General features: G+C 44.3%; 2 protein-coding genes across 2 annotated transcripts; both read right to left on the reverse strand.

Annotated features, from left to right (window-relative positions):
• Positions 1-5,482: 5,482 nt before the first annotated feature.
• On the reverse strand, positions 5,483-8,237 carry LOC6527430 (V-type proton ATPase catalytic subunit A). Its single transcript, XM_002088486.4, has 2 exons — positions 6,828-8,237; positions 5,483-6,728 (listed from the first exon to the last, which is right to left on the reverse strand). The coding sequence occupies exons 1-2, from the start codon at positions 8,106-8,108 to the stop codon at positions 5,646-5,648; spliced, it is 2,364 nt and encodes a 787-aa protein (XP_002088522.2). The 5' UTR covers positions 8,109-8,237; the 3' UTR covers positions 5,483-5,645.
• Positions 8,238-8,283: 46 nt separating this feature from the next.
• LOC6527429 (V-type proton ATPase catalytic subunit A) lies at positions 8,284-12,543 on the reverse strand. Its single transcript, XM_002088485.4, has 5 exons — positions 12,409-12,543; positions 11,179-11,277; positions 10,129-10,826; positions 9,040-10,017; positions 8,284-8,972 (listed from the first exon to the last, which is right to left on the reverse strand). Exons 2-5 carry the CDS (start codon positions 11,252-11,254, stop codon positions 8,880-8,882), a joined length of 1,845 nt encoding a protein of 614 aa, XP_002088521.1. The 5' UTR covers positions 11,255-11,277; positions 12,409-12,543; the 3' UTR covers positions 8,284-8,879.
• Positions 12,544-16,391: the final 3,848 nt, after the last annotated feature.

Consider the following 16,391-nt stretch of genomic DNA (forward strand, 5'->3'; position numbering starts at 1 on the left):
TTATTCAACGTGAATAATTGAAACTCTTTTGCCTTTTAACCCAGAGCCTGCCAATGAAAGGCACAAAACTTTCCGGATTTCGCAGTTCATCGAGCCCATGAAGTGCAAGCAGCAGGAAATACCTATTCGATTTGCTCAGAAATTGGGAAACAAGCGATAAGCTGTGCAGACTATTATCAAAAAAAAAAGAGAAAGTCTAGGAATCGAGAACATTGATTTTGATTAAGTAAAATAAGTGCATTTATGGTTGCATTTTTTAAGAGACTACTAACTAACTTAAAATGGGTTTGATAAGCTTTCACCGTACAAAAAATGTTGCCTGAAGTTTAGTGGAAATTTACCAAAATCTATAATATATATGCTGTTGCGATTAAGCGCACATATTCTCCTTGAAGCTAAGCCAAGTTTTCGCGCATTTAATTCTTCGACCAATTTAATTATCCCGACTTCAGCTTCAGTTCTATCTGTCTAGCAGCCGTTGGCGAAAGTTTTGCAATCAGTTTCAGCACCGAGTTAATCTTAAAGAAGATTTCAGCCTTGATTCGATTACTTAAACATTCTGGGAAATCTATGGCCACGACAAACAATTAAAACGCTTTGCCAGCATGACAGGCCAGCTGAGTGTTTGGGGAAAAGGCGGGCCGGAAAAGCGGTCGGGAAAAGCGGACACCCACACACACACTCTTTTAAGAATAGCAGCTAGGGGAAAATGGCGGGAAATTGTTGTATTTTGGGGCGCTCTATGCGCTCTATGCGTGGCGGAGACAAAGTTTCGGTCCCAAAGTATTTGGAAACTCATTTTGTTTAGCAGCGATTGTTGTTGCCTTTCCCTCGGCTTGGCTTTTGGTGTAATTTCGTTGTCATTAAGTTGGCATTATAACAAAATGCCTTTTCAATCACTTTTGACTAAATGCACTGACTACGAGCTGGAGAGCTTCCTTTCATTCCTTCCTTCATTCAGTCAGTCTCCCACGCTCTCCCCCCCTCCCCATTTTCACCCCCCCTCAAGGACGCGCTCCACCAAGTTTCGGCAATTTTTCGACAAGGATAAGTAAGCACAACAATGCCGGCAAGCAGAAACAGAATCAGGACCAGAGCCAGGACCAGGATGCGAGGAAACCACAAAGTTTAAAAAAGGACATAAAATGTGGTTCCCTTACACTCAGCAAAATGTGTTTCATCTTTAAAGTATTTATAGCAGTGGCTAAAGAAACCATTCCTTATCTAAATAACCAATAAATGGGTTTTAATATTTGGTTTAATTGTTTGATTATCTGTGATTTATCCATTATTAAATGCATTTATTGCCTAGATTCGTGTTGTAGTTATTTGTTTGAGTGCGCTTTACTTTATTTTAAAGAGAAACAAGGCGTGGAGGAGGTCGTAGCGCAGTAAATTTCAAGCGTTTCATCAATGTCACTGTAAAGGGACTCCTCGTCCTGGCCCACGCATATCCTTTTGTATTTAAAATGTTTGCCTGCCTTCGCCTGATGAACACAGAACACAGCGAAAAGTTTCTTTTTCTCTCTGCGCTCGCAACAATTTCATTATCTGCGGAGCAGCGGTGAGGGAAAGTGGGGGAAAGTGAGTGATAGGGCAGTTGTTGTGTGACAGGCGACACGCCGCAGCAAGTGGCAGAGGACTTTCCTCCATTCCCATTCCCAGTCCCACTTCCCTCTCCTTCTGCCCCTCCCTGCGACGCTTCAAGAAGCGAGCAAATTTTTATGGCAAAAACTTTTTCATAGCATTTTTCAGAGCATACATTAAGGCGCTGATTCATGTGTGCACAGTGGAAACCCAATAAACTGGCCTTGGTTAAGGGAGAACTGACAAGCTTTGAACATCCAAATGCTTCAAAAGGAAAATGGTTCTAAGGGTTAAGTTAAAATTCATTTTTGTATGTTGAAATGAAACATTGCTCAGAGCTTTGGCTTAGAACTGGTTAGTGCTTATTAACTATCCATATTTATAAGATTACTTTTATTTCCAATACATATCTTAAATATACGTATTTGATCCTGAACCTCATTTTATCAACAATCTTATGCTTTTGTACTGTACTGTACTGTAAGGAATGGGAGAGTCCAAAAAAGGGCGTGACTGCAGCCATAATGCGGCGTTAATACAGCCAGCAGTTGGCGGTTCAATCTCCCTTAAAAAATCAAGAAAAACAGGCGCTGAAGAAAGAAAAGCATCCTGAGGCGAATTTGCATAGGCTTAATTTAAATTCCCTTAAACAGCAGCCCGATATGTCTTCGCCTATGTGTGTGCGTGTGTGTGTGTATGTATGGTTAGGGCCAAAAAGGACAATGATCAGCGGACCTTTTTTCCACCGAAAATGAAAACTTGGCCAAGCCGAAACCGAAGAACAACCGAAAAGAACTTGGAAAATCGGGGGAAACCGGGCGAAAAGGTTGCACCCTTAAGTTTGGTAAATAACTGCAGGCTAGCCGTGGAGACTCATACACACACACACACATACACACACACACACACAAGCAGAGGAAAAGGATATACCAGGGGACACTGAAGACCTTTAAGCAGCGACATAACAAAATCAAAAGGATTTTGCGTATAAGTTGCAAATTAAGTTGCCCTCATCCGTGTTCCCACGCCCCCTTTTTTGCCATTTGTTCATGTCCTTGTTGCGCCCTGCCTTTCCCCGCAGCCCGGGTTTTCCACAGCATTTCCAACTTCATCATCTTATGTGCTTATGATATCCTTTTGGCCCTGCGGCCAAGGAACAGCAACCAGAAACAACAATAACCAGCAGTGAGACATGTCCTTGGCCTCGGCACACGCTTCCCATTCGGGTTAAACTTGTCAGCGTTTGCGGTGAGTTGGGGGCATGGGTTAAGGATTGGGTGCTGAGACCTTAAATTAACAGATAGGATATCAAGAAAAAACTGCCAGGAGTTGAACGATCCTGCGATTAGGCGTATTTTTCTGAATTTTAATTGTTCAGTGAACATGTAAATTGCGATTGTTGAGAAATGTATAATCTGTTAAAAGCCCACTGAATCTATCTATAAGCTTGTTTATTTTGGCTAATGGGAATCAAGAGCTGTTGATTAGATTAGTTACGTAAGCAATTTTAATCGCAATTGCAACGTCATTAGGTAATTACGCTCGTATCTATTAATAACACGATAAGACTGTGTCCAATTAAGCTCATATAAATGTTTTTTGTTTATAGAAAATTGCGATAAATCAATTAATTGATATTTTATATTCTACTTGCATAGATACTTTTTGATAAATACATTTTGATACGTTTATTAGGAGATAAGATTAGATTTTCTAAATGTTTATGCCATTTTCAGCTTTGACGCTTCACGGTTTAATTTCATTCAATCTGTAGCTCAAATCTCAAAGGCGCATCGAATAAGTCCATATTTAGATGTTCTTATTTATGGCACTCACTTGGATTTCCAAGCCCGCTTATATTTTGTATTTGCGCAGTCTGATGCTGCACAGATCGGCTTAAAAATGCCGAGAGGGGCAAATATCTGGCAAAGGGTAACGAGTGGCGCAGGGCTTATCTAACCATTCCAATATTGTGTGGCCGTTAGCCTCAGTCCCGAAAAAAATCCTTTAATTGAGTGCACACTTAGGCCAAGCAGCAGACGGAAGAGCAAAAAAGACACTCACCCACACACACACACACACACAGCGCACCAGCACCAGCACAACCACACACTCTCATACTCACACCAACCAGGCTTTTAGAAGTCCTTGCCGCCTGACTGCCGCCTTTTTATGCGCTCTTAGCGCCATTATCCTTTTACGATTATCGCCGCTAAAGCAAAATTGACTGTTTGACGTTCAATTGAAATTTTGCATTAAAGCTCAATGGCTTAACCCCTTCAAATTATGCAATAAGTCCCCAGACCCCCAAAACCCCCAGCCCCATCATCGTCTGTACTTTCGTCCTGTGAAACTCCGCCGCCAGCAACGCAATCCCAAGCTGAGCCCAAGCAGCTTTCAGCTCCCAACTCGCAGTTCGCAGTTCGCAAATGGCAAATGGTTCAGGGACTTAAGGGGGGCAAGGGGAAGGGGGCAGGATGTCGGGATGTGAAGCAAGGATACTCGTCTTCTCTGAGATCCAGAGCGATGCCAACGAAACGGAACGGAACGGAGCGAGCATCGAATGGCAGCCAATTAGCGCGCATTGCTCATACGCCACGTTTGTCATGGCAGCCAGACTCCCACACATACACTTGCACTCTTCCGCTCTCTCTCTCGCACACACACACACACACACACACACACGTCTGCAAAAGGCAGACACACTCCAAAAAGTGAATTTCCATTTAGTTTACATAGATTTGGTACCCCATTTGTTAAAATTATACACGGTTTTTGGTATTAGAGTTTCAGTGCTAGAATATCTGATTAAAATAAAGAAAATGTGAATTTTCTTTTATTTCTTAATGAAATAAATATTATAGTCAATGTTTCCATATCACGCCTCTTTCAAGACTTTCTCTTACAATTTACACAGAGATGAATCAGTTCACCAACTGTCGTTCTACCCATTTTATGCGAGTGCACTCGCTTTTCTCTCAGTGAGAGCCCCTCGCATAGCGGAAACGGAAGTTGTAGGGGGATTTTCAATTTGCAATTGAACTGATTCTGATTTTTTGGCTTGCTTCTTTTGCTGGGCGCTCATTTTATGGCTGACTTGGTTTGCCATAGTGGGCGGGGTGGGGCAGTGGGCGGTAGCAGGCGGGCTGCGGAAATGTAATCATCGCAATCCCCCGGGTGGGTGGCAAGGGGGCGGGGCCGCTGCAGCGAGCGTGGTGGCGACTTCTACATACATATATACTTACATTTAATTTCCACTAATTGAATCGAAATCGATCTCTCGCTCCCTTGCTGCGGAAAAAAGCCCTTCACAGGGCCTTGACGTTTGCTTTTCCGATTGCGGCTGCCAGAGGTGCGAGCTGGGAAATTCGGTCCCGTATTGTTGGGGCGTGGCCGCTTTTGGCGCATTAACAAACTTTTCCTATAAATCAACCAAATTTTTTATAATCTCCTTTGCGTTCCCACCGACGTTCGGCAAAGGATTAACTGCGGCTGGCATCCGCAGGGATGCTGGTGTGGAGGTGGAACATTTCAGAGCAGCCAGACGATGCACCATTATGGCTTCTAATGAGCAAAACGCGTTGGCGGGTAAATGACTTTTCACCGACTGGAAAATGATTGCGATAAGTTGGGTGCAATTACTACTCGATAATCGCTGTTCGGTGGCGCTTCGGTTCAAAGTGGATTTCTTCTTCATTTGCAGGCAAACGTAAGTACTATTTTGATTATAATTATCTAATGGGCGCTTTTATTTTTGAATTCAATAAAATCAGGGTTTTAATAAACAGCTTGTAATATAAAAGCCCCATTAAAATAATAGTATATGCATAAATATTTGTTATACCATTTTTTATAAGTATAACAATATGGCAAAATTTAAAAGATACCTCTGAAATAATATTAAACAATAAACATATTTCATTCTTTATATAAAATGCTATGACAAGTAACTAAATTGGAAACACTTGCAATTTTTGATTTAGTCAGTAATAATACCATTATAAAAAGCTTCAATACATGTAATTTTTGATTTAGCCAGTACTAATCCCTTATAACCTCTAATAGTCCTCGACATTCTCCTCTATATCCCGAAAAGTGGCAAGGATATTGTCATGCAGCTTGTCCATGCTCTCCAGAACAGACGCTTCGCCCACCTTGGGATCAAGGAACTTCATGGTGGAGAGCTCGTAGAGAATGTGAGCGCCTTTTGTCCGGATCAATCCCCAGGTTACCCGCGCCTCATTGTCCGCCGTATTCTGCACCGAGAGGATCGCCGCATCATAAAAGGCCATCATGTTCTTCAGCATGCCAACTGTCTTGTAAAAGGGACAGAAGGCATCGTACGAGGAGTAGGAGTTTTGCTGCAGGAAGTCGTCCTTCAGCATCTTGGCCACCTCGAGGGTAATCTTGTCCTCCTCGTTCAACGACGACTTTCCCACCAGTTGGACGATTTCCGCCAGGTCATCCTCCTCCTGCAGCACCTTCTTGGCCTTGGCACGCAGAAGGCTGAACTCCGGATTGGACTCCTCGTAGAAGGTGTCCAGAGTGCGCATGTACTTGGAGTAGGATTGCAGCCAGTTTACCGATGGAAAGTGCTTTCTCTGTGCCAGCTTCTTGTCCAGACCCCAGAAGACCTGAACGATGCTCAGGGTGGCGGATGTCACGGGATCGGAGAAGTCGCCACCAGGAGGCGACACAGCTCCCACAATGGACACGGAACCCTCACGTTCGGGACTGCCTAGGCACTGCACCAGTCCGGCTCTCTCGTAGAAGGAGGCCAGGCGGGCTCCCAGGTAAGCCGGATAGCCAGCATCGGCAGGCATCTCGGCCAGACGTCCGGAGATCTCTCGCAGCGCCTCCGCCCACCGAGATGTGGAGTCCGCCATCATGGACACATGGTAGCCCATGTCACGGAAGTATTCCGAGAGGGTGATGCCCGTGTAGATGGAGGCTTCTCGGGCAGCCACCGGCATGTTGGAGGTGTTGGCCACCAGGGCGGTGCGCTTCATAATCGACTCCATGGTGCCGTTGACCTCCACCTCCAGCTGTGGAAAGTCCCGCAGCACCTCGGACATCTCGTTGCCGCGCTCGCCGCAGCCCACGTAGATGATGACATCGGAGTTGGAGTATTTGGACAGGGACTAGGGTAATAAGTTCATATAATAATAATAATTCTTAAGGCCATAAATCCTTGCCATCAAGGACAAGGAAAACGCCAATCAGAAAAGGTTCAATCTCACCTGTGAGATGACGGTCTTTCCACACCCAAACGCGCCCGGAATGGCGGTGGTGCCGCCCTGGACACATGGAAAGAAGGCGTCCAGAACGCGTTGGCCAGTGAGGAGTGGCGAAGTGCTGGGGAGCTTATCCTCCACCGGACGACACTTGCGTACCGGCCACACCTGGAGCATGGAGTGCTTGGTGATCTCGTCGTTGAACTCCGTCTCCACGATCACCTCGTCCACGCAGTAGTTTCCAGGCGGGGCCAACCACTTGATGCGCCCCTTGCAGCGGGGCGGCAACATCAGGCGGTGATCGTGCATCATGCTGTTTTCGAAAACAGATCCGTAGATATCCCCGCCGTTGATCAGTGCATCGACCTTCAATTTTCCAGGTGTGAACTGGTACGAAATGTTCCTGGGCAGCGAGGGCGTATCGATGCCCTTGGGCACGTATATGGAGTTGGTCAGTTCACTGATCGATCTCAGGGGACGCTGGATGCCATCGAAGATGCTGCCCATGATGCCGGGTCCCAGTTCCACGGAGAGCGGTTTTCCCGTCTGGTAGACAGGATCTCCCACACTCACACCGGAAGTATCCTCGTACACCTGGATGGTGGCCATGTCGCCCTCCAGGCGAATGATCTCACCCACAAGCTGGGAGTGTCCCACGCGGACCAGCTCGTACATGGCTGCCCCGGCCATCTCCTCGGCATTCACCACCGGGCCGGAAACTCCGAAAATGCGACCCGTTGGCGCCTCGTCTTCGTCCTCATCCGACGAATACTTGTGCGTTTCAACCACCTGCTCGATCGCAAAGCCCGAGTCCTCATTCCTGTCTTCCATGGTGATGTGAAGGCTTTTGTGGGATTGGTCCGACCCTCTCGTCGATGGTTTCGAGGGTCTATCTTCGTCAACGTTTTTATCGGCTGGGCTTTCCGGCTCGGCTACAGGTTTGCGAAGCTGGGTGGCAGGGACTACCGGATGGGCTTTTCGGTCAGGTCGTGGACATGCGCAGGAGATACAGGTGCACTTCCTGAGTGGCTTTGGCATGGACCTTGGCTCCGCATCTTGGTTTGCCGATCCCGAGCTGCGGGCTACGGAGTCGTCTTGACTTGTATTACTTTGAGTGAACGAGGTAAGCGGTGCAACCCAGGACTTCTTTTCCATTTCGTTTAAATATATACACAATTTTTTACTTTTTACAATTTTTGCTAATATTGTCAAATAAATAGAATAAAATGGGCAGAAGTGTATGGAAAGACTAGGATGATGACTGCTATTAATATAAGATTTTATCATATTTGACCTTTTTATATTATAGTAACTTTTTTAAAGGAAACAATATTTTCTTTGCTTTTGTGGGTTTATGTAGTCAAGTGACTATAGTAAGTTTATCACCTTTTAACTTTAAATCAATTTCCAAACTAAGTTCATAATGAAAAACAGAAATATTTGAAGTTACAAAATTATTATCTTTTTATCGATGACACAGTTTTTTAATCCTTTTTTGCTGCCAGTGAAATGCACTTTCAATTACATTAAATGTATTTGTTGTTGCACTTTATTCGTACATTTAATATTTCATACTTTAAATATTTACATAAATTTAACAAACAAACAGGAGAAAACATGACTTTTTCACAAATAAACAAGAATTTCCATTCATTAAACAATAATACTATTTATGCATGCATTTGTATTTGTGTCTTTTATGTATGTGTTGTGTGTGTGCGCCAAGTCCGTGTACTTTTATTCAAGTGTGCGTTGTCGTTGTTGTTGTAAATGGAAGTACATAGCAGGACGTTGTAGTTGTTGTTGCCTTGAGTTGCCCTTCAGCGGGCGGAGGGGGCGTGGTTAGGGGAAGTATTAACCGCAGGCCGGAATGTTTACATCTCTCGCAGGCACCAAGAAGTTGTGGTATTTGTTGGACTTTTGTTTTTCATCGAATGCAGCACGGAATTGTTGGTGTTTGATTAGGCTTTTCGGGTGGTTTTTGACTGCTTTCATTTTTAAACGTTAACTATATAACAAATATAAGATTAGAGTGTAAAAGTAGGGCCAACGCGGTCTCTAGTCCTCCAGATTCCTGAAGGCCTGCTGCAGGTCCTCGTGCAGCTGCTCGAAGTCAGCCTTGATCTTGGCCTCACCATCCTTAACAGGGTCCTGAAATGGATTGGAAAATGTGATTACACAGTCTCTACGAAATGACCACATCTGTTTGTTGACCCACCTTGAACTTCATGGACGACAGCTGGTACATAATGTTGCCCATAGCCTCACGAATCACGTTCCAGGTGATCTTGTTCTCGGACTGAGCCGTCGACTCCACGGAGTGACGGGCCAGGTCGTAGAAGTCGATGATGTTCCTCAGCATGCCCACGGTCTTGTAGAAGGGGCAGAAACGATCGTACGAGGAGTAGGAGTTCTGCTGCAGGAAATCGTCCTTCAGCAGCTTGGCCACCTCCAGCGTGATCTTGTCGGTCTCGGCCAGAGAGGCCTTGCCGACCAGTTGCACGATCTCAGACAGATCCTCTTCCTCCTGCAGGATCTCCTTGACCTTGGTACGCAGTGGCACGAATTCGGGGAAGTTCTTGTCATAGAAGTCATCCAGGGCACGCATGTACTTGGAGTACGAAATCAGCCAGTTGATCGAGGGGAAGTGCTTGCGCTGGGCCAGTTTCTTGTCGAGACCCCAGAACACCTGTACGATACCCAGAGTGGCGGATGTCACGGGATCGGAGAAGTCACCACCAGGAGGAGACACAGCTCCGACAATGGACACGGATCCCTCGCGCTCAGGGTTACCCAAGCACTTGACGCGACCGGCACGCTCGTAGAAGGAGGCCAGACGAGCTCCCAAGTAGGCTGGGTAACCGGAATCGGCAGGCATCTCAGCCAGACGACCCGAAATCTCACGAAGAGCCTCAGCCCAACGGGAGGTGGAATCAGCCATCATGGACACGTTGTAACCCATATCACGGAAGTACTCGGACAAGGTGATACCAGTGTAAATGGAGGCCTCACGAGCAGCCACAGGCATGTTGGAGGTGTTGGCCACCAGGGCAGTACGCTTCATGATGGACTCAGTCACACCGTCGATCTCCACAGACAACTCGGGGAAGTCACGCAGTACCTCAGACATCTCGTTACCACGCTCACCGCAACCGACGTAGATGATCACATCGGAGTTGGAGTACTTGGACAGGGCCTGCGGGCAAATAAAGGATATGTCAGGAATTATATTTTATTGACACTTGAGTGTATGGAGGCTACACATGGCATCGCTCCTTAAACGCTCAATTCAAGTGACTTCTCTCACCTGCGAGATCACAGTCTTGCCGCAACCGAAGGCTCCGGGAATGGCGGTGGTACCGCCCTGGACACAGGGGAAGAGCGAGTCGAGGACACGCTGTCCGGTGAGCAGTGGGTGGTTGGCGGGCAGCTTCTCGGTCACGGGACGGGGCTGACGCACAGGCCACACCTGCAACATGGTGTGCTTGGTGATCTCTCCATCGAATTCGGTCTCCAGGACGACATCGTCGACCTTGTAGTTGCCGGAGGGGGCAATGTAGCGCACTGTTCCCTTGGCGCGGGGGTTCACGATCATCTTGTGCTTGACCAGAGTGTTCTCATGCACCAGACCGTACAGGTCACCTCCGGTAATGTGGGAGCCGACCTTGACATTCAGGGGGTTGAACTCCCAGCTGGCCACGCGCGACAAACTGGGCACGTTCACACCCTTGGGGATGTAGATAGATTCGGTGAGCTCGTTAATGTCCTTCAGGGGACGCTGGATACCGTCAAAGATGCTGCCCATGATACCGGGTCCCAGCTCCACGGAGAGGGGCTTGCCGGTACGCAGCACCGGATCGCCGACAGTCACGCCAGAGGTCTCCTCGTACACCTGGATGGTGGCCATGTCGCCCTCCAGACGGATGATCTCGCCCACCAGCTCGTAGTAGCCGACGCGGACCAACTCGTACATAGCTGATCCAGACATGGCCTCGGCAGTGACGACTGGAATAAAGCGGTTACTTGCGTTAGAGAGGCTACATGATTCTCATAAAGTTTTCATAACTCAGCCAAGGAAGACGGAACCTATTTAAGCCATGATATTTTTCTTTTATAACAACATTTTACTGTTAATGATATTTAATTGTATTTATTTTTAAATAATACATTTCGAAAAAATATTATTGTTTCAACTTGTTGAATAATAATAAATAGTTGGCTCGTTTTCTAAGACGCCATTATTAAATATAAGTGTAGATGTGAATTCATAGAATTAAGGTTTTCAGTTCACTTGTATAGCTTACATTAACTTTTAAATAGCATGAGTTATGGTTAGTCAGTGTAGTTGGGTGCTTACCAGGACCGGAGACAGCGAAGACACGTCCATATTTGGACTCACGCTCCTCATCATCGAAACGCTTAAGGTTGGACATTTTGCTTTATTCTGTTTTAACGACTGCAATGGAGGGAAAATAGAGGAGGAAAATTGTAAAATGCTGGCTGCAAAAGGGCAAAGATAAAGGTGACCACATTCTCATCACTAATTTCTGGCTTGGCCCTCTGTCAGCTGACAAAGGGCAGGTGTATCTGCTGCATTTACAGGTTAAGTCCACAGCTCCCTATTTTTCGATTATAGGTTATAAAGTGGTAAGTGAGCAGCTACTAATTTCGATTGATTTAATTATTTTTTAACTCCCCCTCTTTGGTTATGCTGCGTAAAACTTTAAAAGAAGAGCTTTCGCTTCACGTGACAGAGCTTTGAAAGTTCGAACAGAGCAATTTATCAAACTAATCGCAAAATAAATAAAATAATTACTGTGAAAATGCACACACAGGTTGACAAATTCAACGTAGGAATGTAACTGAAACGCTTGTTTTTTAAAATATGCGGGTTTTATATTTATCAGCGAAAAAAACAAGAGAGAGTGGAGTGGGAGAGTAACTCTCCGCTACGGCTCTCTCGCTCTCCATTCGAGTTCGAATATTTGACAATTGCTTTTGACGTTGATCACAAGACTACTGTCATTGCCGTCAGCTGACAAATGAAAAAAAAAGTGGGTAAGGGAAATGGTAAAAATCTTGGGGGCGCCTTTTCAGCTCTCTTGTTCTCCATATTGGTTTTTCATTATCGGCATACGAAAAACTCCCACTTGTATTTCGAGTTTTTAAACGGGAGAGCAAGCGAGCGCCAGAGAGGCGGCGATCACAAGACCCGTGGTGCGACAGAGACGGAGCAACACGGGGAAGGGGGTCAGCTGACAAGGCAAAATAATTTTCCACGCGCAAATTTTCACGTTTTCATACCGCACTTTCTCAAGCTCCTTCGAAAACTATTTTATAGTCGGCTTTTTTATTATTATTTTACTCAAGTTTGGGCTTGCGCTGCACTTATTATCTAACACACTTGCAGTCTGTGTGCGTGTTTTCGCTCTGCGCTTTGATCGCTGCTTCGTCACTTTTTCGGGGCGAATTCAAGACGGATTTCAATGCCGCTTTCTTTTGCTAATTGCTTAAATCGCCCAGAACTGTTTTGCAACCATTATTTATGATTACTTATTTGCTTTGGGCGGGTGGTGGGGGGGCTTACTTTGCTGTGTCTTCGCGTTCACCTTGCGAACGTGTGATTGCTGCTTTTCTCCAACAGAACGAACTAAAACCGACTGAGCCGCAGAAATAAAACGTCGACGCTCGCACTTCGAAAAGCTCCCTTCCGCGATTCGATTTCGATTTCGACCCGTGTGATCGCGAGCTTTCCGCGGCGAGCTTGCAAGCGAAGTTGTGAGCTGATATCGAGTGCGAGCGGAGCTTTCGCCAATCGATGTGCGGAAGCGAGACGGAGCGAAAGAGAGCTGAAGAGCGGGTGGGGTCACACTGGCCTAAAGAAGTTCGTGGGCTGTTACTGAAGTTTTAGGACTTAACGATTTCATTTATAGGTTATTAATATACAATAAATATGAAATCAATTATTAATCGGACTAAATCAACTGCATGTAAGTACCGTAAAAGAAATGTGCAATTCGTGGGTAACTTTTAAAGTCGTGTATCTAGGTTTAACTAAGAAAACATTAACCACATTAACATTTTGTTTATGTTTCCATTTAAATCAATACTTAAGTTACCTTCGTATGTTATAGGGAAAATCATGCAAAACAATACATTTGTATTTTGCATGATGTAAAATACCATCAATAAAAATGGCAATCAATTAATTACACACTCTATTAGTTCCCTACTTAAATGCCCTGAAAAGCAATTTTAAATTAATTAATTGGCGATAATGTGCGAGGGTCGCCTAATAAGTTAACCATTACACGGTGTTTGCCAATTTTGCACAACGTTTCTTTAGTTTTGTTTAATACAATGTAAGGCAAAAAATGAAAATTACTGCGGTGGCAAAAACGTTGATTAAAATCCGCATCGTAAACAGATATTTGCCAATGATTTAAGTTTTTGCTGCCCTCCTATTTACCCAATTTATCCATTCTTCCATCTCCTGTTCTTCTAGTTAGGATTCCATTTTTGCCCCACTTTGTTTTTGTGCGGCAGTAATCAATGAGAATGGAGCGGCAAAAAAGTTAAGATTTAACCGTGCAGATAATTTGTGTGCTATTTCAAAGATACTTTTTAACGTTGTAAATACTACAAAATGCACTAGTTATGTAATTTCTTTAAAAGTGTTCTTTTGTGTAAAGCTAAATTCGCATAACCAAATTCATTTTTAATTGAAACTTTAAACATTTCCAGTATGTTGATATATGTACATATGTATGTATTTATATTCTCCATTGCTAATTGTTCTTTTTCCACCTTTAAATATAAATTAATATTAATTTCAATTATATTTATATATATATATATTTTTATATTATATATTACAAATATATATTTTTATATTTTGTGCAATTTGATAACTGTGTAAATGTATACAAGTCATTATTTTTGTATGAAATCATTACGTAAAATATTTGATAGCGAAGATAACAATTGAAGTGCACTTTAGTTACATTCCCTTAAATCGCGATGGGGTTTGAACTTATTCAAAGCGTTGTGCCCCTTACATATGTATAATTAAGTGCATATATTATTTTATGAGTTCCGCTTAGTTTCTTTCAGTGTCGCTGCACTCAGCTTGATTTAGTTAAACTTTCGGATTGCAGTCAGCAAAAGTGGCAACTACAACGTAAAGCCATGCTAACATAGAAGTCGAACAGCGAAAGCCTCGATGTTTCCCAGCTGCGAAGGATACGAAGGACCTGCCAGTGGGTAGGTATGTAAGTTCTTTGCATAACTTATAAATCGATGACGTTGGCAGGCGAGAGCGCATCTCGAGTCGCAGCATTTGCATAATAAGGCAGCTGTGAATGTGGCATGAGGATCTCTGCCTGCGATTCATTGCAAATTTCTATCAGCTCTGCGAACGGGGATTCCCCGCACTGCAGATGTGTGTGTGTGTGTGTGTGAGTGAGTGTTAGTGTGAGTGAGTGACTGAGTGTGTCGGATTCTGATTCGGTGTCAAAATGGCGCAGAAAAGTGCTCGACTGACTCTGCTGACTGCAGAGCGCCAAAGTGGAATGAATTTGACACATCGAAGCTGGGATGTGCACACCCTCATCCACTCGATTCCTGGGCCACTTTCCAGAGTTTTTCGGTGTGTTGCAGTGTCCTGCATGAGATCCTTGTCGTGTTTATCAAAAATATGCATTGAAATCACCATTTGCGTCAAGTTTTTAGTGTGAAAACCATCTAGGATGTATTCTTGTAGCATCGAAAACTTCGTTTGTTACTAAGATACATGTTCTTGAATATCATACGCATTTCATTTAACAGAAATTAATTATACCCGTTACTCGTAGAGTAAAAGGGTATACTAGATTCGTTGAAAAGTATGTAACAGGCAGAAGGAAGCGTTTCCGACCATAGCCGAGTCGATCTGGCCATGTCCGTCTGTCCGTCCGTCTGTCTGTCCGTCTGTCCGTCTGTCCGTCTGTCCGTCTGTCCGTCTGTCCGTATGAACGTCGAGATCTCAGGAACTACAAAAGCTAGAATGTTGAGATTAAGTATACAGACTCCAGGGACATAGACGCAGCGCAAGTTTGTCGATTCAGGTTGCCACGCCCACTCTAACGCCCACAAACCGCCCAAAACTGCCACGCCCACATTTTTGAAAAATGTTTTAATATTTTTTCATTTTTGTATTGGTCTTGTAAATTTCTATCGATTTGCAAAAAAACTTTTTGCCACGCCCACTCTAACGCCCACAAACCGCCCAAAGCTGTCACGCCCACACTTTTGAAAAATGTTTTGATATTTTTGTATTTTTGTATTGGTCTTGTAAATTTCTATCGATTTGCCAACAAACTTTTTGCCACGCCCACTCTAACGCCCACAAACCGCCCAAAGCTGCTACGCCCACACTTTTGAAAAATGTTTTGATATTTTTTCATTTTTGTATTGGTCTTGTAAACTTCTATCGATTTGCCAAAAAACTTTTTGCCACGCCCACTCTAACGCCCACAAACCGGCAAAAACTGTGTTTAAGACTCTCCTTCTCCCTTCCACTAGCTGAGTAACGGGTATCAGATAGTCGGGGAACTCGACTATAGCGTTCTCTCTTGTTTTATTTCTAGCCGTACATTTTCGAAACTGATTTGTTCTGTTAGTCAGAAAAATAAAATGCTCATAATTTTGCGTATTACTGGTTTCCATTCGCTGATGTTGATTCATTTTGAGCTCTAGGCTGTGCTAACTTTTGCTGCAAATCTGCATATCATACGAGTGCGAGTATGTATTTATATTCCGTATAACTGAGAGATATTTCGACTGCTATCTGCCCGTTTTCCCCGACCTCCATATTCATACATATATGGATAACTGTATACATTAAGTCATAACTTCATTTGGCGGCCATGGGCATTCATTTAGTTTATGTCTGTGCAACTCGCGTACCGCTGCCCCCTCCCCATCTCCTCCATCTCCACCATCTCCACACATCTCCATCTCTCGATAAATTCATTTGGGTCTTGTTAGGAATGCTCCGAACCACCAGCACCACCAGCACCACCAGCAGCCATTGGCCATTGGCTAATCTTGTTGCGCATTGCCATAATTTTCAATTTACATGCACCCAGTGCACCCCAGCCCCTCCCATTTGCCACCCCCTATTTGCCCCTCCCCCTCTCTGTGGCCTCCGCCAAACGGAAGCTATCCGGCGAGTCAGTCCGGCGTAATATTGGTCACAATAAATTGACTGCGATGGCACTACCACGTGTGTGTGTGTGTGTGTGTGTATCTTTCGCCGCATGTGGGTGTGTGCACTAGAAAATATTCAATGTTCAGACAATTCTTATCCATATTTTATACTGGAAAGTGGATAGTTGCATTAAAAGTTTCTCTGCATGTTTGCCATGCATTATGAATACGATTGGAAATGGCTCACATGTTCACCACTTTTGTTATTTTCTTATCGAAAAGATAACACGGGTTGCTTATCAGCTCAATGATACTTAAAAAAATGTGTAGATGTCATTTGGGTGTATAATGTGACTACCCATTTATGAATGCATCTTATTT

Source organism: Drosophila yakuba, chromosome 2L (genome assembly GCF_016746365.2).
Source record: "Drosophila yakuba strain Tai18E2 chromosome 2L, Prin_Dyak_Tai18E2_2.1, whole genome shotgun sequence".
Lineage (NCBI taxonomy): Eukaryota > Metazoa > Arthropoda > Insecta > Diptera > Drosophilidae > Drosophila > Drosophila yakuba.

Bases quoted from the DNA above. Each gene is read 5' to 3' on its own strand.
- LOC6527430 (XM_002088486.4), bottom strand. From the start codon at position 8,108: ATGATAAAATCTTATATTAATAGCAGTCATCATCCTAGTCTTTCCATA. The intron at 6,729-6,827 runs GTGAGATTGAAC...TTATTACCCTAG, and splicing joins GAAAGACCGTCATCTCACAG to TCCCTGTCCAAATACTCCAA.
- LOC6527429 (XM_002088485.4), bottom strand. From the start codon at position 11,254: ATGTCCAACCTTAAGCGTTTCGATGATGAGGAGCGTGAGTCCAAATAT. The intron at 10,018-10,128 runs GTGAGAGAAGTC...ATTTGCCCGCAG, and splicing joins GCAAGACTGTGATCTCGCAG to GCCCTGTCCAAGTACTCCAA. The intron at 8,973-9,039 runs GTGGGTCAACAA...AATCCATTTCAG, and splicing joins TGTCGTCCATGAAGTTCAAG to GACCCTGTTAAGGATGGTGA.